At 41.2% G+C, this 25841-nt stretch overlaps 1 protein-coding gene across 4 annotated transcripts in view; it reads left to right on the top strand.

Annotated features, from left to right (window-relative positions):
* ARHGAP26 (Rho GTPase activating protein 26) overlaps positions 1 to 25841 on the top strand; it is a 502534-nt gene that overhangs the window by 457390 nt on the left and 19303 nt on the right. For 2 of the 4 annotated variants that reach the window (XM_083181921.1, XM_083181920.1), the window contains 2 exons: positions 8861 to 8965; positions 19542 to 19630. In XM_083181921.1, the coding sequence (XP_083038047.1) occupies positions 8861 to 8965; positions 19542 to 19630 (194 nt within the window). Of the gene's footprint in view, positions 1 to 8860; positions 8966 to 19541; positions 19631 to 22902; positions 23471 to 25841 lie in introns of those variants that run through there. The other 2 variants (XM_083181919.1, XM_083181918.1) reach the window with 2 other exon arrangements.

Raw genomic sequence — 25841 nt, 5'->3', positions numbered from 1 at the left:
CTGGTAAATTGACTCTGGCCCAGGCCTGGTTAAAGAGAGTATACTTCCCCACTCCCAACTTGCTTCCCTTGTCTCTAAGGGATGAGGCCATTTCCTCACAGTGATGTTTATGATGTAAGTTCTTGGGAAATGGTAGAGCTCCCAATGGTCTGAAATTGAGGTCAGTTCTGATTTGTGTGTTTTAAAGTGCCTCCTGTTCACTACTAGTAAACAGATGCCACACACTAGATACTGGTGTGCAAGTGAATAAGTGTTAGGATGTGAGGTGAGTTAGGGGCAACTTAGAACACCAGGAGAGATAAGGTTGTCACATCTCCAGCATAAATTTACCATGCCTTTATCCAACCTGCATTTGACATTTTTGTCAGAAGGAAATGGTCTTAAGGCGCCCATACACTGTACAATTATTGTATGCAATTTGGACTAGATTGCATTGCATTGCAAAACATATGCGATGCGATCTAGTCCAAATTGCATACAAAAATTGTACAGTGTATGGGCACCTTGACTGAGTATATTGTACAGTTTTAGCTTTGTTTTGTAGTGGACAGTATAATATGCCTTAACAAAAGATACCTTGCGTATCAAAAGTGCTTTTGCCCACTTACACCTCATGGACTGATCCGGACCCGTTTTGAAACATCTTTTGGACCACACCACTGGCACAGCTTTTGGACCCCGCCATTTGCACCAAAGGAGCCCTGTACCGCCATCTTTGACTGCAACCATTGGGTGTACTCCTCTACTCTTGGATGGTGCATTCAGGCCTTGAGTCCCTGGGAGGAACAAGACACTCCACAGTCTGCAACTAACAGGTGGACGGTGAAATGTATTCCTTGCACTTTATATGGTCCCGATTTGAGGCATAATAGGAACGGACAGCCCCCCCCCCCCCCCTCCTCCTTATTTCCCCCATTCCATGTGTGGCTAACTTGCATATATTACCAGCATTCCCCCATACGGTTACTCATTGTGTCAAATAGAATGTCTTTATTTTAATGTAAAATCAGTCCAATTTCCATTTGCTTTTTATTGGTCTTAATTAACAAGTCAGCGCTGCTTTTTTCTTTGGTATCAATTCAGTTCAGGCTTGACTAACCTGACATCCCTAGCAGCTGCCAGCGATCCAGCCCAAGTCTAAGCGCCACCTTACCCTTCTTCCTGAAGGGGTACACAAATTGCGGCTCGAAATGCCTTGGTTGGAGTTTTCGTTGTGGACTCTGGTGCTCAATCCAGTGGAGGCTTCCAGGGACCCCTGTTTATTCACAATATGCCTAATTGTCTGCATTTTTATTTGTAGGCCATACCACATGGTGAGAGTCCATTGTAATACTCCGCTGTCTGTATTTTAATTGCTTTTCTTAAGAAAATGTACTGCACTATCTATGACCTTTTAATTACATATTGGTCACCTACGAGTGTTGGAGTGAGGATATCTGGGCCATTCGTGTCGTTATCGTCCTTCTCTACACGCTTTGTGTCTACCATTACAGGAGCCATTTTTAAACTCCGTATTCAGAGGGCAGTATACAATGACAATTTTGACGATGTGCAGCGAATCCTGTTTAGGATTCGCTGCACACTCGCCACTGCCCGCCACGTTCCGGAGCCTCGCCGGCTCCAGTATTCAACGAGTCAGGGGCTCACTGCCCCTGACCAGCGAATTTTAACTCCTGCGGCGATGCCGCATGGAGCCTGAGGACGGCGGCAGGCAGGGAGATGGAAGTCTCTCTGCCTGCCCCAGAACGTTTGTGGGGGGGAGGTGGGCTCCCCGGGAGCCAGGCAACACAGGCTGCCCCCCGGGATAGCCAACAGGGGACCGGGTATTCACTACACCCGATCGTGCATATGTAATGATCGGGTGCAGTGAATATATGAATATCTAATAAGCGGCTCGGCTCCTGGCCCCCTGCTGGCTGCTCTGTGTAAAAAAAAATATATATATATTTTTTTTTAAATTAAATATATATATTCATGTGCTTATAGCACATGAATAAAAATAGCATGCCCCTCCTCAGAATAAAATTCCTGATTTTTTTACACCAAATGTAAAAAACAAAACACTTTATTTTAAAAGTTCACATTCCACTTCACCATAAAAAGATAGCGATTGCTACTCGGTGAATCATGGCGATAAAAACCTTGAAATGTATTCACCATCTGGTCATTGAATAGGGTGATTCACCGTTTTAGTAAAAAAAAATCACCTTACAGCACGAAAATAGCTCAAAATCGCTATAAAACATGGCGAATCAGCCTCATTGAATACTGCCCAGAATCTCAAAGACTATCATCTTGGATTGTATTGTTGTTTAAAACCATGATACACTATTGTATTTTCTCTTTTCCTTTTTTGGTGAAAACCTATGAGGGGATATGTGGAAATCTAAAAGCACCTGTGAACCTATGTGGTGGCATACTTTATACTGCAGCCACAGAGACCATGATCTGATGGGATAATTGTAATAGTGACACTCCTGCAGTAAAAAGAGTTGTTGTTTTAATAAAAAAAATGGAAGCACCCCTGACATGATACAGCAGAATTAGCAGCACCCCATAAATTATACAGCACACTTGGCTCACCCCTGGACTGATACGGCACACTTAGCATCACCCCTGGACTGATAGCAGCACCCCATGAATTATACAGCAGACTTTGCAGCAACCTATGAATTATATGACACTCTTGGCTCACCCCAGGAATTATGCATCAAACATGTGGGCACCCCTGACCTGATACAACACACATGGAAATATACGGCACAGATGGCGGCACCCCTGGACTGATACGGCATACATGACGGCAGACTTGGAATTATACGGCAGACATGGCGACATTCCTCCAGTAGGAAAAAGAAAAACTTATTCTTTTAATTTAAAAAAAAGAGCAGCACATCTGGAATAATATACGGCAGACTTAGCAACACCCCATAAATTATACAGCACACTTGGCTCACCCCTGGACTGATACAGCACAGTTAACAGCCCTTGCAGTAAAAATAACAAATAAAACACTTTTTTTCCCTTTTCATTAAAAAAGGGCAACTCCCCTGGTTGCCTCATGTGTCCCCTAATACGGGACACATGGGGCACTCCTGGAATTATACGGCATAGATGCGGGCACCCCTAGACTGATAGGGACACATGGGGGCACCCATGGTATTATATGGGACACATGGGGGCACCCATGGAATTATATGGTACACATACAGGCACCTCTGGACTGATACGGGACACATGGGGGCACCCATGGAATTATACGGCAGACGTGGGCACCCCTGGACTGATACGGGACACATGCGGGCACCCGTGGACTGATACAGCACACATGAGGGCACCCTGGACTTACCATGATACACTGGTAGCAGTAATTTAAAAAAAATATATATATATTTTTTTTTCTTTCAATTTTTTTCTCTATTAAAATAATGCAGCCCCCTCTGTAGCAGTCCCTTCTATGCATAAACCACCCCCCTTGGCCGCACCCCTCCCTTCCTCCCTGCAGGATTCCCTCCCCTCCTCAGCAGACAGTACGGACACATCCGTGCTGTCTGAAATCACAAGCCTGTTTGAAAATGGCGCTGAGCGCTGGGAAGTATATATCTCGCGAGAATCCGACAGCGGGAAGATGACGTTCGGCCTCGTTTTGGTCTCAGAAAATGGCAGGGACCCATCAAACTCCTCGGATCAGGTAAGTTCGTGGGGGTTCGGATACTAGAGCCAAATAGCCTACCAGTATAGTTTTGGTTTGTGGGAGGAAACTGGAGGAAACCCACGCAAGTACGGGGAGAATAAACACACTTAGGGACCCAGCGCTGTGAGGTGGTAATGCTAACCATTACAGCATCCGTGTTACCCATCTGTATTAGACTCAGGAGAAAGCTTTTATTTGTGGGTTCCCATTTTAGGGAGATATCCCACAAATGTAATTTGATAAACAGGCCCCAATTACTTAAGTTACAATTACTGATCTTCTGAGATGACCTGGTTTTGTAACCAATTTTTTTCTCTAATGAAATTTTTTGCATCATATAGGATTTTGACTTTGTACCCTTCAATGTTCGTACCCTGATACTATTTATGTAAGCTATTATTTTGTCCCTCTCCCATTTCCAATCATGGGGACTATTTTCCGGTCATATTATCAACTGAGTACTGAAGAGCTCCACTCCAATGTAGAGATGGCTACCTTCAAAGTCCATGCTTAGGACATCTCTCCTTAAATACAGATGTGCAGTATCAAATAACTGCAGGTTGCCATGACTATTTGCAGTGTGCGTATGCACCATGCATTCCTATGGAAGTGGGTATATATATGCGAGTGCCTGCAAATATTTTTTTTAAGATGAACGTGGACATGTGTCTGTTGTTATGGTTCTTATCCATTTAATCTTTAGATTATTGGGGCAGGACCAAAGATCCTGTTTAGTCCTAATTGTTATGTTGCAAGACTGATACATTTGTGTGTTAAATTTCTCAGTTTAACATTTATGCACTTTTGTGTTATGTGACTGCCAGTATCCTAGAAAGGATTGTTCCCTTCAGATGAAATTTGGTTATATGAAGAGGTTTTAATACATTATAGGACGCAGGGGGGATTGCATTACAGGGTCCAAGAAGATGATTTAGATGTCAGGCTTTGGAGCTAAACCACACACATGAAGTAATGTTTGGTGGTCAATTTCTTCTTCAAGTAGATATTTATTATTGTAATGTATCCCTTGCAATGCACAGGCTTTTATAGAAAAATAATATATTTAACATCAATCTGTTGCGTTAAACATTTGGGAAATTAGAGGAAACTGGAAGATATAGGATTTCCAAGTTTTTGGGCATAGGCAAGTAATAAATGAGATGGAATATGTTTCATTACCATGATGGATTAAATTACTGCATTTGGAGACAAACCTATTTGTCTGACACATTTAACCACATTAATTCCTTCTCTTGAAGTGTGTGTGTGTGTGTGTGTGTGTGTGTATGTATGTATATATATATATAGTTTGGTGATCCATCCAGACTACTGGTGTCTTTATTTAGTGAGTGCCGTCACTCCCATCACTGCTTGGAAGAAAAAAAGACCACACAGGTTCTGTGTGTGGTCTTTTTTTCTTCCAAGACGCCCAAGTGCTGCCTATTGTCTTCTATACATATGCCAGCCTGGAAACAGCCTGCAGCAGAGGAAGGCACGGGGTGCTAATTGTGCTATTAAGCAGTGGAATCCCGGCTCTCCTCAAGCGTACCTATAAATAAATGTATATTGTTTTGTTCAAAGGGGCAGCCTATCACACACAGTTTCCTGCATGGAAACTTCAATAATACAATGACAATGGTAAGATGGTGCCCAATGGTGTGAATCCTTATTCAATATAACCTTATAGCACTCCTCAACAATAAAAAGTCCAAAAATCCTTAAGACTTTATTTTCATAAAAGTATTTAGTTCATAAAAGTTGATAAAATTTCACTTATGACAGATCCTCTGTTATGATATGCTCAACACTTGTAAGAAAATATGGAATTCTTTCACAATAGCAAAGAACCCAACGTGTTTCGTTAATATAAGACTTCATCGCGGGTTGTTCAGTTCTGAGTGTGGCATGTACATTAACATAGAGGTTGTTTCACAGGCAATACAAGGAGCTTCAATGTTTAATTTTCAACAATTCTTTTAAATCAATGACATAGCTGCAATTACCATCCAAAGTTGGCAGATAATATAAGGGCTAGTTAAACTCAAACACAATAGACCATAAGAGATGTGCTCTGCAGTGTGACTGTCAGAATCCTGAGGCGGCACTCTGAATGATTCAAAGATATAATAAAAGTAGCCGGCCCCCTCCAGTGTGTCAGCAGCAAGCTGTACACTTGTATATACTTTGATGGGCATGGCAGCACTCGGAGAAAAAAGGACACCAGGAGGTGGATTTGCCAACATTTCCAAGTTCCAGTGGCTTTTTATCAAGGTATTTTTGTATAGAAGAACCTATACCCGGCACTCTCCCTTGTAAGAAACAAAATGCCCGGAAGCCCTCCAAAAATTCATGCAGTCACTTATTCCAACAAATGGCACTCACTGTATTTCTCAGCAGAAAGAATGACCGCGTCTTTACGTTTTTCTTTCTGCTGAGAAATACCCGATTGAATCTGATCGAGCATTTCACTTGATGAAGACAAAACTGAAGGGAAAATGCTCCAAGAACAGGCAGGAACTGAATACATTCCTCACAATGAAGAAGGGGTGTGACACCCCGAAAAGTTGAGAAGCCATTAAAACATGTTTCTTTTCACCTGTTTAAGCCTCTGAGTGCCGCTTGTCGTTTATTTGCATCAGGGGGTCACCCCACTTGAAGGCACCGGAGCAGGGTATCCCATAGGGGACGCCATGAATGGCAAAGCATCGACTCGATAGGTAGATATATATAATAAATATGTACCGGTCCCGGACACTCTGAAGGGGTATTCAATTCAGTAATTTTTTCTGAAGAAAAAAAAACTGGGCTGAAAGTGCCAGTGCTGGTTAAAATGTATGGGGGAACCCAATTAAATGAAATGATTCTCTTATATTTAAGATTGTGTTAAAATGTACTATGATCTCAAAATAGCATCTCGCGTGTTTCATGTAGCTAAAAAGTTAAAAACAGATATATCTGACCTTGTGCTAATTTGGCATGAAGAACTGAGTAAATTCGGAAATGCACAGCTCTAGCATTTACATGCAGTGGTCACTGCCTCCCCCATTACCACAAGCCTATGGTTCCAGTTGGACCTTGTGCAGACCTTCCTAAGTGAGTCTGGGCCTTCAAATTTTGGCCTGCAAAATTGGATATAACCTTCCTTGGTGTCATTAGCACTAGTTCTCTTTTCTTTAGCCCTGGAATTTAAGAGAATATGGTTATTAATAGATAACTTTTCCTGGACTTACGACCTAGTTGGCTGATGTAAAGCTGATGTTGAGCTTGATGTATCTTGACATGTGTACCAATCATTATCCAGGCATAAATCCATGATACTTTGTATAGCTTAGTTTGGATGCACAGGTGCCCAGTTTAGCATTAATCATATCATCAGGGAGCCATGTACTTCCTGCCCTTGGAAAATAATTTTTGCGTTTATAAAGGTTGTTAGAGATAGGGACTGCTCTTCTAATGGGCTTGATTGTATAAGCTGGAGCACAGCCATTGACTTCACATGCTCACGAAGTGCAGCAAATGCAGCTATGTCCGTCTTCAGCATCCCAACTGGGTTTACTGTTATTTGGTGATCATTTATGTTTGACAGATATAGACCAGTTGTGCTTAGCTACAGAGCATGAGTAATTGGTCGTCTATCTACATTGGCAGAAATCCTGTCATGGTTTTGCATTGATGCTTTCTTCAATATCCTTTCAATGTTTTCAGAAAGTGCAAAGCATTTCAATCCTTTCGTCTTTTGTGCTCTGACCCTTCAATGGTTCATATAACGCAACTTTTGTATTTCCAGAGAGGGCAGCTGAGGACGTAGTATAGAAGTACATTGATACCGTGATTCATAAGAATTAATCTTCAAGATACTGGCACTACATTCATCTATTCAGTACTAAACTAAAAAAAGATGTACTGTGTGTGTGTGTGTGTGTGTGTGTGTGTGTATATGTGTGTATATATATATATATGTGTGTGTATATATATATATATATATATATATATATATATATATATTAGACAAAAATTCTAGGAAACACTCTATAATGCAGTTATGCTTCAAATGAAGTAAAACACATTTTATTTTCAATGTAATGATTTCTTTAATACTTTTGAAAGAATAATGGAATATATAAATTGTTGTTGTTTTTTTGGCTGACATTTCATCTGTGTCCCTAGTTTATGAAAAAGCTTTGCAGATCTGGGCAAATCCTGTAAGAAAAAAATGTAGATTGAATATATAATTTATGAGTATTGTCAATTTAAAGGCATGGGCACTTTACTTGGAGAAGGGGGGGGGTTGGGTTTTTTTTTGTGTTTGTTTCCTTGTTTAACCCCTTCAGTGGCAATCCCAAGAATGTTCCGGGCTGTGCCTCAATGCCCAGTCTGGCAAGCCCGGAAAATTCTCGGGATTGCCACTGTTTGGAGCCGGGCAGCGCTGCTGAATTCACTCACTAATCTCAGGCAGCTTTGCGCTGCCCGGCTCCCTCCCCTCTGCGGCGCCGCCTCCTCCTCCCCCCTCCCCTCTGGGTTTCTTATTGAAGTCCCCGGCGCTGGCTTATGATGGGGGCGCAGGTCTGGGCAGCCGCTGATTGACAGTGCAGCGGCGCTGCCCGGACCTGGGGAGGTAGTGGTGGTTTTTTTTTTAAGGGAGCGCTCCCCATAAAAAAACTTGGCCGGTGGGGAGCGCTCCCAAAAAAAAACCCCACCACTGAAGGGGTTAATATGGACAAGGCTAACTCTGGCATAGTGGAATTTTTTGTGGATGTTCTTTACTACAACTATTGTTGTGGTTATACATTACATTTGTCATGGTTGTTGCAATTACAAGATACATTATGCTCCCTTGTCTCTGATTTCCCATTTTAAGTAATGCAACCAGTGTTGGTTTATGTGTTATTTCTGTGTCCTTAACGGCATCGCTGCTTAAGACTGCTCACTGTGCTATAAATGATTAATGAACGGCTAGGTAATTGGAAGGCCAGCTGACTGTATGTCTACTGGAACCCATGTGTATGTGTGGAAGGGTGTGTGTGTGTGTGTGTGTGTGTGTGTGTGTGTGTGTGTGTGTAATATATTAAATATATATATATATATATATATATATATATCGATAGATATACATTTTTTTTTGTCTTTGTTACACGGAACATGAATTGTTTTTTTGTTTTTCCGTAGCTCACTGAATCCGAGTCCAGCATCACCCCTCACATGCCCAATGTTCTCCGCTCCATCTAGCCCAATGCCGATGTCCTCAACCTCTAATGATTCATCTCCAACAAGGTCAGTTGATGCAGTGCTGTATGAAGGACCACTTAAATGCTGTTACTGTGTAAATAAATGTTAATAAGTAACTTAAAAAATATTATGGACTGCTTTGTCTATATTTATATGTCTACTATAGATAGATAGATCTATATGTAAAGTCCATGAAACAAGTGGCACTCGGATACTTGTAAATTACAAGCCAAACCTGTTGTTTATTACTTCAACGTTTCGAAAACACATCCCCTTCAGGATAAACAAACAATGCCAATACAGTGAAACAAATACCATCAAACTTAACCCCACATCATTTTCCATCCGTCTTCCGTGACTGTGTGGCCCAGAACCTCTGGCTGGTAACCCAGGAGATGGTACACAAAACTCTGTATGAGACATCTACTAAGTGAAACATAACATAATATATATATATATATATATATATATATATATTGCTTATATACAAATTTTAGATGTGGAATCATCGCTAAGTTGATTTAAGACCCCTCTTTCACTAATGAATGCATGGGGAATTCATTTTGAAAAAGCACAAAATGGTTATGTGTAGCAACTAAAAAAAAATAAAGAACAATAAAAACAGTAATTAAGCATATTTTTTTTTTACGTAAACTGTTTTTATTGAAGCAGTAGACAACATCATTGATCATAACATTCAATCCACAAGTTGAAATTGGTAGTATGTCTACATTACAATTAAGTCAGTATAAAATATACAAGAGGGGAGAAAGAAAGGAAAGAGAGAAAGGAAGTAAAGAAAAGGAAAAGTAAGGGGTAAGGGTTATGTGGACATATATGACCTATAAGTGGGTGTAAGTTTGAAATTATGCCATAGTCGATATGTCTCCGGTGGGACAATGGGCTGGCCTGAGGAATAGGAGATCAGATCTTCCATGTCCAAGAAGTAGTCAATTTTCTTTAACCATTGTTTCATCGAGGGAGGTGTGGAAGACTTCCATAAGGACGGGATGATGGCTTTGGTCGCATTATTAAAATGTCTAAGTAGTGAGTATTTGTAAGTGCATGTGTCTATTTGAATAAGGTTTAGTAACCAAAATCCTGGGTCTTTGGGCACAATATCCCCCAGTATTAGTTCCGAGCACCTAAACGCCTCAGTCCAAAAAGCAGAAATGTGGTGGCACTCCCACCAGATGTGTACAAAAGTGCCCGTTGCCGACTTACATCTCCAACAGAGGTTGGACACTGTAGGAAACATTTTATTGAGGATATATGGGGTTCTATACCATCTATATAAGAGTTTATAGAGGTTTTCTAATGTGTGTAGGCATAGAGAACTGCACTGTGTATTACGAAAAATTGTATCCCAGTTTGTTTGTATAGCTAGTGCTTTCATGTCTTTCTCCCAGGTGGTAGTAAAAGAGGGTGTTTTAACAGCAAAGTTGTCCATAATGATCGCGTATACTTGGGAGACAGTATGAGTAGGGGTCTGGGGTGAGATGCACATCTTCTCGAAGGGAGTGAGAGCTCTTTTAATATTAGAGGATCCTCTGGAGGAGACAAGAAAATGACGTACCTGGAGATACTTCCAAAAGTCTGAGTTCGGTATGCTCCAGAGTGACTGAACATCAGAGAATGTCCGCACCTCACCGGCACTCACCAGCTGGCCCAGTCTAAAGATTCCACATTCTGCCCATCGGTCAAAAGCTAGTCTATCGAGCCCAGGGGTAAATTCTGGGTTATAAAGGAAGGGAGTAAGAGGGGAAATTCTAGAGGTTATATGAGTATTATCTCGGAGCCTATCCCATCTTTTAAGTGTAGGGGGGTGATCATTAAGCATATTTTTAAAAAGAAACCTTGATCTTAGCTGTACCTTCCTTTTAATAAGAACTATATAACTGTAATATTACTTATGACAGGCTAAAACAGTTAGCTGATATCATGTCTCACTTAAAGATCATAATATGTATGTGATAAAACGCAACCAGATGTATTATTAAGATAATAATAGATGTATATAAAGAAGCGTATACAGAAAAGGCTAACCTCTCCTAATGTCAGTATTACAAAAAGTTGATCAAACCCAGATGTTCATTTAGGCCCATCGGCTTCATTATACATTACTTAAAAATCAATTTTGTTTCTAGCTGCATACATTTTTTACCACGGTCTTCACCCTGGAGACTGGCAGGGACATGGTCTAACACTTTGTACCTTAGTTTTGCCATTCCATGTTTCATGGATGCAAAGTGACAAGACAAGGGTTGTTCTGTCACCTGTATTCAAAGCAGCTCATATTGCAGAACTGTGTTGCGTCAGGCAGGTTTTAAATTGACACGCTGTCTTACCAATATAATACAACCCGCATGGACACCAGTTCGCATCAATCAGGAAACGTGAAGTTACAGATGAGGGGTCAATTGATTTTGTATCTGTTCCCAGAGTATGGATGGCGTATCATATCCTCTGTGTCCATGTAATTACATGTGACACATCCCATACTTTTAAAGCAACCGTTTCCATGACGTAAATAATATATAATAACTTCTATAACTCTCCTGAAATTTTTCCTATGAAAGATCATGTTGCCCTTGAAATACTGACTCTTTTTGCAATATTTGTTTTGCCTCAATATCAGAAAAACTCCATTTCATGTGTGTCACACTGTATTAGGAAATACATAAAGTTCACAGGTTCTGCTTGTGTCGACATGCTGTGTCAATCCAAATAACCAAAGTGCAAGTGCCAACCAGTGCAAATAACAGACCAATAAAATCAATCACTGATGAAAAAAGTATAAGCCAAGCAAAGAAAAGATGACCAGGTGCCTTGAGTAGCCTGTATACCTGCGCGGTAGCTCCGCGTTCCAAATGTGTATTAGTATCTCCAGCACTCTGAAATCCCCTATGGGAACATTGGCTCTGGTGTCTTCTGGTAGGGTACAAACCCTTTATGTAGAAGTCCATACATAGGTTCCACTACTAGTGCACTGTATCTATATCACAGGTAGTATGGAATATGTGATTACCACAAATACTGTATGTCAGTGCAGTAAATCAGTATAAATCTCTAAAACTATTATTAGTGTACACTCCCTTATTTGTTAAGGGTGTCAGATATCCCCCAAAACAGTAATGGTAAGTTTCTGTAAGGTTATGTGCAATAATAGATAGCAATAAACAGCTAATAAAGGAACCACCTGAAAAAGCACTTTTAAAATCAAGGCGATATATTTAAAAACATGTATACATATAATACATAATGGGTGCTAAGTAGACATATCAACTATACAGATAGATAGATAGATAGATAGATAGATAGATAGATAGATAGATAGATAGATGTGTGTGTATATAGATAGATAGATAAATAGATGTGTGTGTGTATATATGTATATATATATATATATATATACACACACACAACAGAGGTGCATCACTTCAAACTTCTGTTTAATATAAATATATAAATAAAATATTTAAAAGAAGTTTGGAGTGATGTACCTCTGTTGTTGTTTACATTTAACTTTTGTGTATGTATATACAGGGGTGGATCCAGGAGAAAATTACAAAGGGGTGGGGGGGGCACCACGATCGGAGAGGGGATGGCAGGGGGAGGGGGGTTAGTGGTGCCAGTGTACATGCTCAGAGAGCGGCCAGAAAAAGGGTGGGAATGGGATTAAAAATGGGCCTTAGCATTTAAAGTACACAGGCCCACATTGCTGTCAAAAGTGAAGGATGTAGTTCTGTGCGTGCCGAAGGCACGCGCTCCAGAAAAGTGGGTGTGGTCACTCAAAAGGGGGCATGTCCTTGAGTGTAGTTTTCCACACCATATACCACTTCTACACATTATGCAACAAAATACTAGACCATATTTTACTTGCCGCTTACACATGATGCCAAACGGAATGAGACAACATTCACATAATGCCACACAGATTGAGCAAAATTTCAAATAATAATGCTACACACTGTATTGCCTATTAAAAATGATGCTACATAAGTGCTGCTTACCTACTGTACGTGCTCATTGCCATGTGGGATTACATGCTCATTGCCAAGGGGAATACATGCTTGCAGAATCTGGGGGGCAGCCCATCAGCAGACAGAGACCTGGCGGCGGCTTAACAGGTAGGACGCCAGCTGGCGGGTTAAAAAAAAATGTCAGAAATGCCAGGGGGGGTTGTCCTCTTAGTTTACGCCAGAGCTGGTCAACGTGGAGTGACTTTTTGTTTTATTATTTGGTGTCAATTTGTAGATTTGAGAAAAATTAATCCCAAATTAGTGTGCTGTATGGTGAGTGAACACTTGGCACATCCAGTCGGGCTCCACATGGATGGTTAACCATTTGAAAATTGGCAAACAAACTTTTTTATTCATTAATGACATGTAATGTTTACCTTATACAGGTTGAGTATCCCTTATCCAAAAGATGTACTGTATCTTGAGGTTTCTTGCATTTATGTTGTACAAACACATCAAACACACTCAAATATATTTTATGTGTGCATGAAACATAGTGTAAATAAAAAACAAGTGTCTATGGCGCTAGGGAGTCTTGTAGTGTGTAGTGGAATACAAATAGATGATATACGTAACAGGCTCTTAAAAACACTTTGCATGGGCTAATTGCTATGAAAACACCTATTCTAAATGAGGAGGCAGGTATTTAATGCCTGCCAAGAGACCAGACTTCTACTCTGGAATTGAACAAGCTGCCCTGGAGCGGAGAAACGCGTTTTCCAAAAGGAGTCTGACGTCCTGATACTCGGCTGCCCGCATTGCTGCAAGTGACCTCAATGGTATTTAATATATCTGCATGCTGGCGCTGTGACAGAACCTCTGGCAGCGTTCTAACATTACGAGAGTCCGGCGGGGAGGCAGAAGCATCCGAATGGAAATTCAGTCTGGTTGATTGACACGCAAGCCGGGAACCCGCTGTGAGGGTAAAGGAGGGGAGAGACGCTGGCCGCATTGGACACCCTGTACTTACAGTCGAGCCATGCAAGCTCCTATGTGCAGGAACCCCCGTCCTCACATATATAAGCAGATACCCGAAAGGACTGAAACCTCCGGAGGTAATATACATAATTTTATAACTCTGTAATTCTGGAGCTTATTACTTATTGGTCCACTGGGCAACATTAAATTGGATAAGCCGGATAATACAATAATTTGCACAGTCCAGCCGACTCTAATGTGTAGAGTCTGAGCAGAACTTTCCAGCTTTCTAGCCCAATTGTGACTATTATTTAAAGGGATCAATACTGCTGGCCCAGCAGTTGGTGCTATATCGACGTTTTTAAAGTCCATTACTTGTGCATATATTCACTTCTGATTATTTTTAGATTGTAATGTATTGTTATGTTTGTTTGTGATACAGGTTGAGTATCCCATATCCGGGCATCCCGTATACGAATTATTCCAAAAACCGTGGGGTTTTTTGAATAATTCAAATTGGAAAAAAAAATAAAAAAATGTATACTTACCAAGTCCCCCGGCATCCACGGCAGGCCTTCAGCATCCTCTCCGTTGTCTCCAGCGGTCCTAGGAGTGCATTGTGTGAGTGTGTGTGCGCGCCTGGGAACTCATGCAATGCACTCCTGTGACTGCTGGAGGCAACGGAGAGGATGCTGAAGGCCTGCCGGGGGACAAAGTGGACGCCGAGGGACCATTGGGGCACCACCAGGGGACAGGTAAGTATGTTAAAAAAAATATTCCAAAATCCGGAAAAATCCCTTTTCCAGAATGCTCGTGGTCCCGAGCATTTCGTATAAGGGATACTCAACCCATATTAATTTTATTGAATATTCTGTGTGCCTTTGAATGCCCCACGTTTTTTTTTCCCATTTTTTGCATGAAACAAAGTGAGTGTACTATCTCAGGTAATTAATTTGAATATCAAGCAATCATTTTCTTGCACATATTTAGTGCCAGTTACATATCATGTCCCTCAGTAGTGCTGTTACAGATGTCCCCAGTAGTGCCAGTTACATACCATGTCCTCAGTAGTGCCAGTTACATACCATGTCCTCAGTAGTGCCAGTTACATACCATGTCCTCAGTAGTGCCGGTTACATATCATGTCCTCAGTAGTGTTGTTACAGATGTCTCCAGTAGGGCCAGTTACATATCCTATCCTCCGTAGTGCTGTCCCCAGTACTACATTTTAGCAAGAATTTTTGTGTTTTTCAATTTCTGAAATGTGTGATTTTCTGAATAATTTGGATAAGGGATACTCAACCTGTATAGGAAATATAATCTTGTTTTACACAACATTTTTTATTTAAATTGATATAACAAATGTGAGTGTATCTGCCATATTTAGTGGATATTTTGCACATATCACAGATGTTGGCACTCAAAGGGTTAAGTATAAAAAAGTAAAAAAATAAATAAATAAAAAATCATGTTGACTATTTGACCGTGTCAACATCTTGACCATATTTGGTATGTTGACTATATTGTGTTGACCTATTGACTTTTGACTGTCTACCTATCATTCGGATACCATCTATACCAGCTGGAGGGTCTGAAGGTCCTCAGCATCTGGCTATGTTGTGAAAACTGTGGCTTTAATAATCAGTGTTTTGCGGTGTTTGGTATTGTGGTTTTACTTTGTTCTTGAATCAGGCTGCTTTTTGCTGGAGCTGGCATAGATCTATTTCCAGCAGGCACTTTGATCACACGGGTGTACTATTTAGGCTTCCTTCACAAATAAATAGGTGTATACAGTAGTGGATTGTGCAGCAAATGTTTGCTATGTATCCTCTATTTACCTTAGTTTTGCCATATATCCCCTAATCTTCCCATTATACAGTACATTTACAAGCAGCAGAGAGGCAGTGTGAGGGCTGAGGAATGTGCTTGTGGCCCTGTGCCAATGCTTGCAGACCAAAACAAATGAGGAGTATTACAGCTAGTTCATGTCCTTGAAATCCCAGCAGGCTCTGAAGGGTATTATGCTGGCCAGAATATCACAGCTCTGACATCAACCCACAAGAGTGAGGTACCCTGAACAGTAACCAAATACAGTGCATGTCAAACAGTGAGTGGCCAGGGCACATGACTACATTTACATTGTGCTGCTTTTAAAAGGTTGGAGTGCTATACATTTAAGATTATTTATCCAAAACAGTTGGATGTGGTGTGGTTTTCTAATTCAAGTTCTAACCACCCTGCGTTGCGCCCCACAGACTGGCGGGACAAGGTACCGATTGGCAGATGTATTGCCGGGGCAAAGCAGGAAGGAACACAGACAAGATGTATTAACATCCTGTCTGCCCAGAGCTGGGGAGCGGAAACTCCCCCCTCCGGCGATGTCCCCTTGTGCAAACAGTGCATCAGTGGGCACTGATGTGCTATCTGCCTGCCCAGCCGAGCATGCTCAATATCTCCTGTGCAACCCAGTGCTGGCAGCAGGGACAGCGTCATCCCTGCTGTGGGAATAGAACATCGCCACCCTGCATTTGTCGATAGCTGCAGGAGGTTTATACATTTGCCTTCCATATCAGCCTATGTTTTACCTGTCACTTACCTCTCACCGACCCCTTCATACATGGGGGAGAAGCGGTATCAGTGATTAGAACCTACATTATTGCACATTCTGCCACTTAATACATCTGCCCCGCCGTGACCTAGCAGCTCCGTCTACCCAGCCTCCTGATCAGTGGATACCCAGGATACACACAACTTGAGGACATCACTCATGTCAGGGAAGAAGCAGCCTTTGTGGGGATTTTTGCAGATCCACATCAGAGGAGAGCTCCATACAGTGAGAGGGACTGCTGACAGCTGCCTGACTAGTGGGGAGAGAGGGCGCAACTTCAGTATAAAAATATAACACATTTTACTAAAGGTATTATAAACATACATGAAAGTCTAAAATAAGCCGCCTCATGATCTCCAGGTCCCACATGGCAGCATGCAGCTTCTAACAGCAATCTAGCAGCGGCAGACAACGGGTGACATCAAGCATGTTCGTGTCAACCACGCCGCGCCCTTGCTCACCACATCACATTTTCCCTTTTTACATTTTAATAACCAGCAACTATGGTGATGGGATTTGTGTGCCATGACACTGGTTATTATTTCCTGATGCAGGATTGGAAGTAAAGTAATGATCTGCAATGGTCACAAAATTCTGCATCGTCACATGGTGAGCTACTGTGCACTGTTATTCCAATTCACTCACTGTAGACCAGGCATGTCCAACGTTGGCCCTCCAGATGTTGTGAAACTGCACATTCCAGCATGCTTTGCCATAGTTTTAGCATTCTCTAATAGCAAAACTGTGGCAAAGCATGCTGGGATGTGTAGTTTCACAACATCTGGAGGGCCAACGTTGGACATGCTTGCTGTAGACCATATGAAGCCTTTTAAATGAACCTGTATTTAAAGTGTGAGTAAAGGGAATCACTATACAGTACAGTATTTAGGACATTCTTGTGTGTCCGTTTCAACCAAACATAAGAAAATCTTTACATAATCATCCTATTCTCATTTCATATTCATCCTATTCTTCATTTTATTTTTAATATCTTATTTTATTAGCATGCTTTATTGTATCACTTGTCACAGTTATACTTTTTCATTTTTAGATGAATGCTGTAGCCTTGCGGTTAATTCCGCAGTAGCTTTTCTTCGTATTCATGTTGACACTTTGGCACTTTGCTACATCAAAAATGTTGTTGTGCACCACTTACTATAAATAAAACAGGAAAACTAAATAAACACTTTACGAAAAATAAAAATAGGTATGTAGTGTAAAATATATTTTTGCTGAGTATATGGCAACCCAGTACATAAATAGCAATGTGTACAAACTGTGGGTAACTCGGGTATGTATAGTTTTTGTGTGTGGTGGTTTTTAGCTGTTTATAGCAGATCTGAGTACATATATGGTAGACGGGCTTTAACTTTTAGACTCCCGATCCAGCAAGATGCTGGAAACCAATTAATCTTTTGTACTCTATATGATATCCCTAGTAAGTCAGGATAATTTGTCTGCACTGCGGGTAGTAGGCCTTTATTTTAGACATGTCCAGCTGCGTTACCTTATGTGCACTTTACATAAATGGCAGGTGAGGGGAAGTGACCAAGCTGGTGTCCGAGAGCGGATTTTGTGAGTTAGGAATGTAGCACACCAGAAACAGGACTTCTAAAGCCATCAGCTCTATTTTGGGTACATAAAAAAAAATAGACTGCAGGGCACTGGTTAAGGAATATTAATAATATGTTATTTATGTAGAACGGAGTAGTTATTTCACTATACCGTATTTACAATATTCCCTGATAGTGCTCAGTCCAGATCACAGCATATTCTCGGGATGGGAGACAGGATGCACTTGGTTTGCACTTAGATGAGAACTAAAACTCAACTTTCATTTAATCTACTAAATAAACATCTTCATTACTGTTTGTTTAGTTCAAAGTCATGCAGTTCTTTGTTATGAAAGGGCTGCATTTTTGGACTCATACAGTAGTAGACCTGCCAACTTGATTCTCAACCCACAGCCTGCAAACATCCAGCTACTCTGCTGCAAGTGTGCTGCGCATCGAACTGTACACGAAAACTGATATTGTGAAAGCCATGATGTGTGGTATGCTGCAACAGTATATGGTTATTACATAGCATTGGCGATGTTGACTATGTAAATACTGGGTCTATGTACAAACGCATTGCAATAGGGCTTGTTTTACATTGCTGCCTATCGCCATTATTAGAATCTCGGAGTCGGAATACATACGGAAGACTGGTGGTCAATATACAGCATCTAGATAGAGGGAATCCTGACAGGGATTCTCACTGTCAAGATTAGGTCTACTTACCTTCCTACTCCCCTCTGCAACCTAATCCTCCACCCCTCAATGCTAGTGCCTTACCTTATGATTCCTGCCCTGCGGCCTACACCTAACCCTCCCGCACCATAGCCTAATCCTCCCTTCCCACATCGTTCATTCTCTTCCCTTGCACAGGCTAATCCGAAATCCCCTGATAATGCCTCACCCTCGCCCCTCCCCCACTCCAACCTGCTCCACATACTTATGTTTGGGATTCTGGAAGTCGCCATCCTTATCAACGCTGGGAATCCGCCTCCGGTCTTGTGGACACAAATCGAGATGCCAGCGTATGTGTTCCGACTGCCAGCTTCCCGTCTGCCAGGATTTTACCCACATCACTCTTAGTCAGCGGAGCAATACTGTATGGAGCCTTGTAGCTTCGAATAGTTGTCTGCTTTACAATACTGCTAATTTAAGGCATTTGCAAAACCTATGCGACCTGTCAGGTTTTAACTATCATTTTATAGAATGTACTTGATAAAAATGTACTGCTTCAGTGTTGACCTTGTTTAGATTTCAATAGTTCTAATGTCTCTGTTGCATCGAGAGTACTGACTGGATAGCTAGACAGCCATTTCTATAAGAGCTACTAATGCCAAAGGTGTCCTACCACATGGCCATATTATGGATGGGACTGAAATCACTCAGATTGCATTTATTTCTAGCCATGTACTTCTGATTGAATTAGAAAAGTGTTGTCCTAAGCAGAATACATCTAAATTTGTCAATGTGTATATAACCAAGTCAAGAACACTTTTTTCTTGTTTTTTTGTTTTTAGTTTACCGAGGAAAGCAAAGGCCTTGTATGCATGCAAAGCTGAGCATGACTCTGAGCTTTCGTTTACAGCCGGAACATTGTTCGAAAATGGTGAGCTATTGTTCATGTGGTCGCGTTCAGTATACTGTATGTCTTACCTTGCACGCCTGTGATTTTCTACAACAGGTAACGCAATAACTTGCAATGTCTATTACAAATAAAATACTTCCGTTTTTTAACAAGTTAAGACATCTACAGATCGATTGTCAGATTGAGCTGGTTGGAAAAAAATCCTGGTAATGGATGAGAGCAAATGACAGTTTACCATTTGCTTTGAGATACTGGAAAACTGCCAAAATCTGTCATTCAGATATTACCAGGTTTTTGTCCCAACCAGCCCAATTTGACAATCCATCTGTAGATGTATGGCCACCGTTAGTCTTTTCAAGCTTAATTGAATGCTAGCAGCACAGATTGATCAGTTGCACGAAGTGCTGCTAAAGGTAGATAATTTGTGGATAATACCTTTTGTTGACCAAATGAAGAATCAGGTTCTTCCAGGAATAAATGAGGGGAAATTGGGATTTCAAATGCTCCAGCATCTAAACTGATTTGTCACTTTGGGGTGTATTCAATGTGGCCGACGAGGGAGTTTTTATGGTGAAGATGGCTGGTTTTCAGCAAGGATCACCAAAAACCAGCTATCCTCACCGTTTTACCCACTCGCCCTATTCTATGTTCCGGGGGAATTGGATTCCCCCAAACGGTGAGGTTCCCTGCTAATGCAGCGAGCCTACTGCATATAGTTGCAAGCCTCACCGTTTTAACTGCCACACTCAACGCTTCCAGCTCACTTGTTAGAACTAGCGAGGTGGAAATGGTGAGTGCAAGGGGTCCTTTGAATACTGAGGACGGGCTATGACGGTGAGCAATAGGCACTGCTCTCCTTATATACAGTAGCTCGCCTAATCGGCATTGAATATAACTCAATGTCTTGATCTCCTGTTTGACTCTTACAGGTCTCCATTTTTGGATTTGCAGTATATACGATCAGATCACAGGGCTATTCACATATGTAGAGAACATTTTGGGATATGCGTATAGCAATCTTGTGGTGGTGCAATTACTAAAGGTTTTGTGCGGATACTCACATATAAATATCAGTCTGAAGGTGCTTAACTCCACACGTTGCTACCCCTAGCCGGAGGAGACCATCTTTTTCTCCATGAAGCTGATGTCCCCTTCACTGGGTTGGGTTAATGTTCATCAGAGGTGCAATCAATTTATCTATGATGAATTGTGTATCCATCACCAGTGAGCAAGGAGCACCTAAGCCTGCTAGGAGTTGGGGAAAGGCTCGCACAGCGCCTAAAATACAGTGCAACTATCTGCTCAGCTCAACTATATGTTTACTAACCATAATAATGTGACCACCTGACTAGGCAACTAACAATGTAGTTGCTTTATAACTTTCAATTGACCTGTTCTGGATTATTACAAACCTGCAAAATTCTGCCCAAAATATCTATATAGCAGTTTCCACACATGTGAGATTGACAAAAAGTACCAGTGAGATTAACAAGATGTAGTAATGATATAACTTGGATTACCTGCTCTGCTTAACACTTTATGTATATGTTTGTAAGGCTAAGATTGGCCCTATTTGTTGAGGTAATACCAACTTTTATGAGTGCGCCCAGATTGCCAGATCAGGCACCCACCAGTTATGTTAGTGAGGACAGAAATTAATCGGACAAGAGAAGGGTAATGATAATGGTGATTGTTGTGAAAAATGTTTGCTATATTGAGAACATGCTGTTCATTATATTTATAAGTATGTCTGATAACCATACATACTAGGCCGATGAACAGCACCTACGATAAAGATAACTATATTGGCTATTCTGTTGGAGAAACAATATCGTGCATACACACTGAACAATATGGTTCGACGATGTCACCAGGTCCCCTGTGGTGCATGCAGTTGCTGAAGATCTTGTCAGATTGAACTGCATGCATGTACAGACAACGGGGGAGTTACTGAGGCGCGGGAGCATGCACCATTAACAATATTGAGGATACACACTAGACAAGTTAATAAACTATATTACTTAGAAGGGCCCTTCTGAGCGATTTAAAAAAAAACTCATCTACTGTAGTCTGTGTGTGGATATAGGGGGGTATTCAATGTCAGAGGCACGGCTGTCGTGCTAGCGCGACAGCCGTGCCCCTGTCCCGTTCTCGCTTACCTCGACTGGAGCTCGGCAGTCGGGATTCAATGTCCCGGCCGCCGAGCGGCGAGAAGGGGGCGTGGCCGCGAGTTGCGGCCGGGAAGTGACGAGCTGCAGCCGGCAGCTCGTCACTTCCCGGCTGTTCTCGGCAGAACGAGCCCGACAGCTAGAGATGTCGGGCTCGTTCTGACAGAAAACCCTGTTCAATGCTGTCGGGGAAGACAGCATTGAATAGGGCCCGTCGAGCATCTCCCCCACGGGAGATGCTCGACGGCGATTGAATATCCCCCTAAGACTGGATTGGAGTTCAAGGGGGAAATTTACTTTGATCGAATGGGTACGAATGGTCGTATTTCTACCCATTCGATGTGAAATACTTTTATATTACGCACATCGTATAATTTAATAAAGCTAAAATGTATACGATTCGTATTTTTTCCATTTTGTATTTTCCGGTTGTACCAAAATATATGAATAAATACACCATCGATAGAATACGTCTGTAATTCCCCATCCATTTCATTGGTACAGGTTGAGTATCCCGTATCCAAAATGCTCGGGACCAGGAGAATTTTGGATAACGGATTATTCCGTATTTCGGAATATTTTAATATTTCAATGATGTATTTTGAAGTATCTTGCATGTATGCTGTATAAACACATAATATACACACAAATATATTTTATTACCACATAAAATACACACAAATATATTTTAATTGTTCAAAAAACAAGGTTTCAAAACGTGAAACAAAATGTGTGTACTATCTCAGATATTGAATTTGAATGCCAAGCAATCCTTGTCTTGCACATATATAGTGCCAGTTATATATCATGTCCCCAGTGATGCTGTTACAAATGTCCCCAGTGAGTTTTTAGCAAAAAAAAATTTTTTTTTCACTTTCTGGAATGTCCGTATTTCGGAATAATTCGGATAACGGATACTCGGATACGGGATACTCGACCTGTATTGACAAATTTACTAATGATTCATATTTTGGTTTAAGTTCGTATTTTTTTCCGATTTTCAAATACAACACGTTTTTGATGGGAGTTTCAAATCTGAACCCAAGTGAACAATCATCTGTGCTCAAGTGTTCTGCCTATAAAATGCCAATAAGCGCAGAAATACCTTTCTCTTACCTTTTACAGCCATTGCAGCTTTTCACATCCAGGACATTTTGACGTTTGGAGCTGTGACATACCTGATGCGCTGTCAGCAGCACAATAGAAGACGATGGCAGGGTTATGAAACTGAGCACGATCAGCAGGTTTTCCACTGGATATGGTCGCTAGGTCTACAGGCATTGGGTTGACCACTGACGGTCGACATAGTTAGGTCAACAGGGACATTAGGTCGACACAAGCATTAGGTCAACATGGGCTATGTCGACTGTCAAAAGGTTGACATAAGGTTTTTCACTATTTTTTTCTAGCTGACAAATGCCAACAGCCGGTATTTCATGCCCAACCTTCAACTAAGGTCTAGTGGGAGAATAAAATAGCGTGCCGAACATAGAGCCATTTCCAAAGCATGGCGAGTGCAGTGGTGCACTTTTTTAGTGTACATGTCGACTGTGACGACATTCGGGATTACCTGCTTAATTGATGATGGAATAATGAGGGAATAGCCCTCACTGTCAATGATGCAGCTGTTGAGTCGATTCCGTTGTGATTCCTACACCATTCATCTAATTTGGATGTATATACTCTCAATTTAAAGCTGAAAGCCTGCAGTAAAAGCGAATATTGTTTGGTTTATTTCAAATCCATTGTGGTGGTGTATAGAGCTCAAAATATGTGTCTGTCCCAATATTTATGAACCTGACATATATATATATATATATATATATATATATATATATATATATGACGCGAGATTACCTCATTGGAGGAAATCCCTGTTATAGTTAGCCCGGGTAGTCACAGAGCCACGCCCTCTGACGAAACGCGTTAGAGCGTGGCCTGTGATACCCGTGCTCTGCATCACCTCGTTTGGTTTCCCGGCAGCGCAATTCAGCGTTCTCGGCTCTCCTCATCGCGGCAACAGTGGACCTCACATCAGGAGCGGTGTGCCCTGGGTATTTATGATTTCACCTTGTGGTAACCAGCCCACAGCTGATATTTTATTGGTACGAGCAATTGCTTTTATCTGACATTGAGTGCATACTTATTTATTAAAAGTCTTTTACATGCACCATAGAGCGCCCCTTCTCTTTCTGTGTATTTTAGATGTCCATTTCATCCTGACCCTGGATGCCGTTTTTTGCAGTCTATATTTTTGGACTCTGGTGACTTATCAATACCCTTGAAAGGGGTTTATTACTGCTGGAACCAATATTGGACTTGTTGAACATTTGGAGCGCTGCTCACGCAAATATCTTTTTTATATATATATATATATATATATATATATATATATATATATATATATATATATTTAATGTTCGACAAGGTCCAACACTTAATTAAAGGCAAACAGTATAACTCACAGGTGACTTCATGAGGAAGGACAGGCAGACAGACGACGCATGCGGCACTCCACAAATAACGACAAGTCAGCTTAATATCAATTTATGTATGTAGGTGTGTGTGTGTGTGTGTGTGTGTGTATATATATATATATATATATATATATATATATATATATATATATATATATATATATATATACACACACAGTGGTGTTTTCTTAGTGCCCAATATCGTGAATTAAATTCCTTTCTTATACATATAAGAATGCATTTTTTCTTTTTTTATAAAAATTTATATTCCCAATAAAATTCAATTTAAGAATTTCTTTAAAATACTCCTTGTGTTTGGCCCACGCTTGCTCCACTAGTGTAGGAGTTCGCGAGACACAATACAAACTTCTGTCCCGCTGGTACAGATGCCCAGATACTCTCTCCAAAATGGGTACCGGAGCTCCCAATATCTGCTGGCGCTGCAAGGGAGCCCCAGGGAACCCACTCCATATATGGTGGCAATGCCCTCTCATTCGGCCTTTCTGGACAGAAATCATCAGGTTGTCGGGGATTATCCTAGGAGATCAGATCCCCACCGACCAACTATTTTGGCTGTTTCACCTATCCCCAGCCCCTCTCTCGAGATACAAAAACTCTCTGCTGTGTCACCTGAACAACGCAGCTAAATCGGTTGTTCCGGTGAGATGGCGTTCCACCTCTCCTCCAACAATAAAAGACTGGTTCAAAAAAATAGACTTTTACATGGACATGGAGGACATTCTGTCTTCGGCTGACGATAGACATGCCCAGTTTAGGACTACGTGGTCCAGATGGCTGCTCTTCAGGGACACAAAGACCTACAAGGACGTAATGGCCTCCCTGTCCCCCTAGTGTTCCCACCGCCCCCCCAGCGTCCTGGAAGCTCATCGCCCTCCCACCGCGCTCTCTCTCCTGCCGACCCTCTCCTCTGGTGAAAGTATGTGTCGATCAGCTCACACATCTCCGTATACATATATACCAGATGTCTTAGCCTTGTTATTGATACACTCTTAAATATACCGGAATACCCCCCCCTCTCCCCCCTCCCCCTCCCCCACCTCTATCCATCCTCTCCCCATTTATCTTCCCCCTTCTTCATACTTGCACTACTGTTTATGCACCAGTTTTCTTTTTTCTTAATGTGATTTATTAAGCTAACGCACTGTCCCATGCTGGACAAACTCATAACCGAACTGTAGTGTAAAAGTTGTACCTAAAATCAATAAAAACCTATTGGATACTAAAATACTCCTTGTGGCTGGAGAAATTCACAGTGTTTAACAGTTTTCTGAAATCACAAATGTAGCATACCCAACGTGTTTCGTTTTGTCAAGAAACTTCATCAGGGGTAACAATAGATTTATAACTTTCAACAGATTTTAGATAAGATGAAGGTTATTATCTTCCTAGGTTTTTTGGTCCAAGTTTTTTTTTAGGATTATTTTTATGCTGGTATTATCCTGCCAGTTATGATATTACTTTGTGAAACTTGTTCCAATTCTTGTGGGGTAGAATGTCCTAGTTTTTATTATTATTGTTCTCCTGATTAGGCAAACCTGTATACAACAAGAAGATTTATTTATGTGA

This window comes from Crinia signifera, chromosome 4 (genome assembly GCF_055691185.1).
Source record: "Crinia signifera chromosome 4, ASM5569118v1, whole genome shotgun sequence".
NCBI classification, from domain to species: domain Eukaryota; kingdom Metazoa; phylum Chordata; class Amphibia; order Anura; family Myobatrachidae; genus Crinia; species Crinia signifera.
Note: the sequence above shows the minus strand (reverse complement) of the source record. Positions and strands in the feature narration are given on the sequence as shown.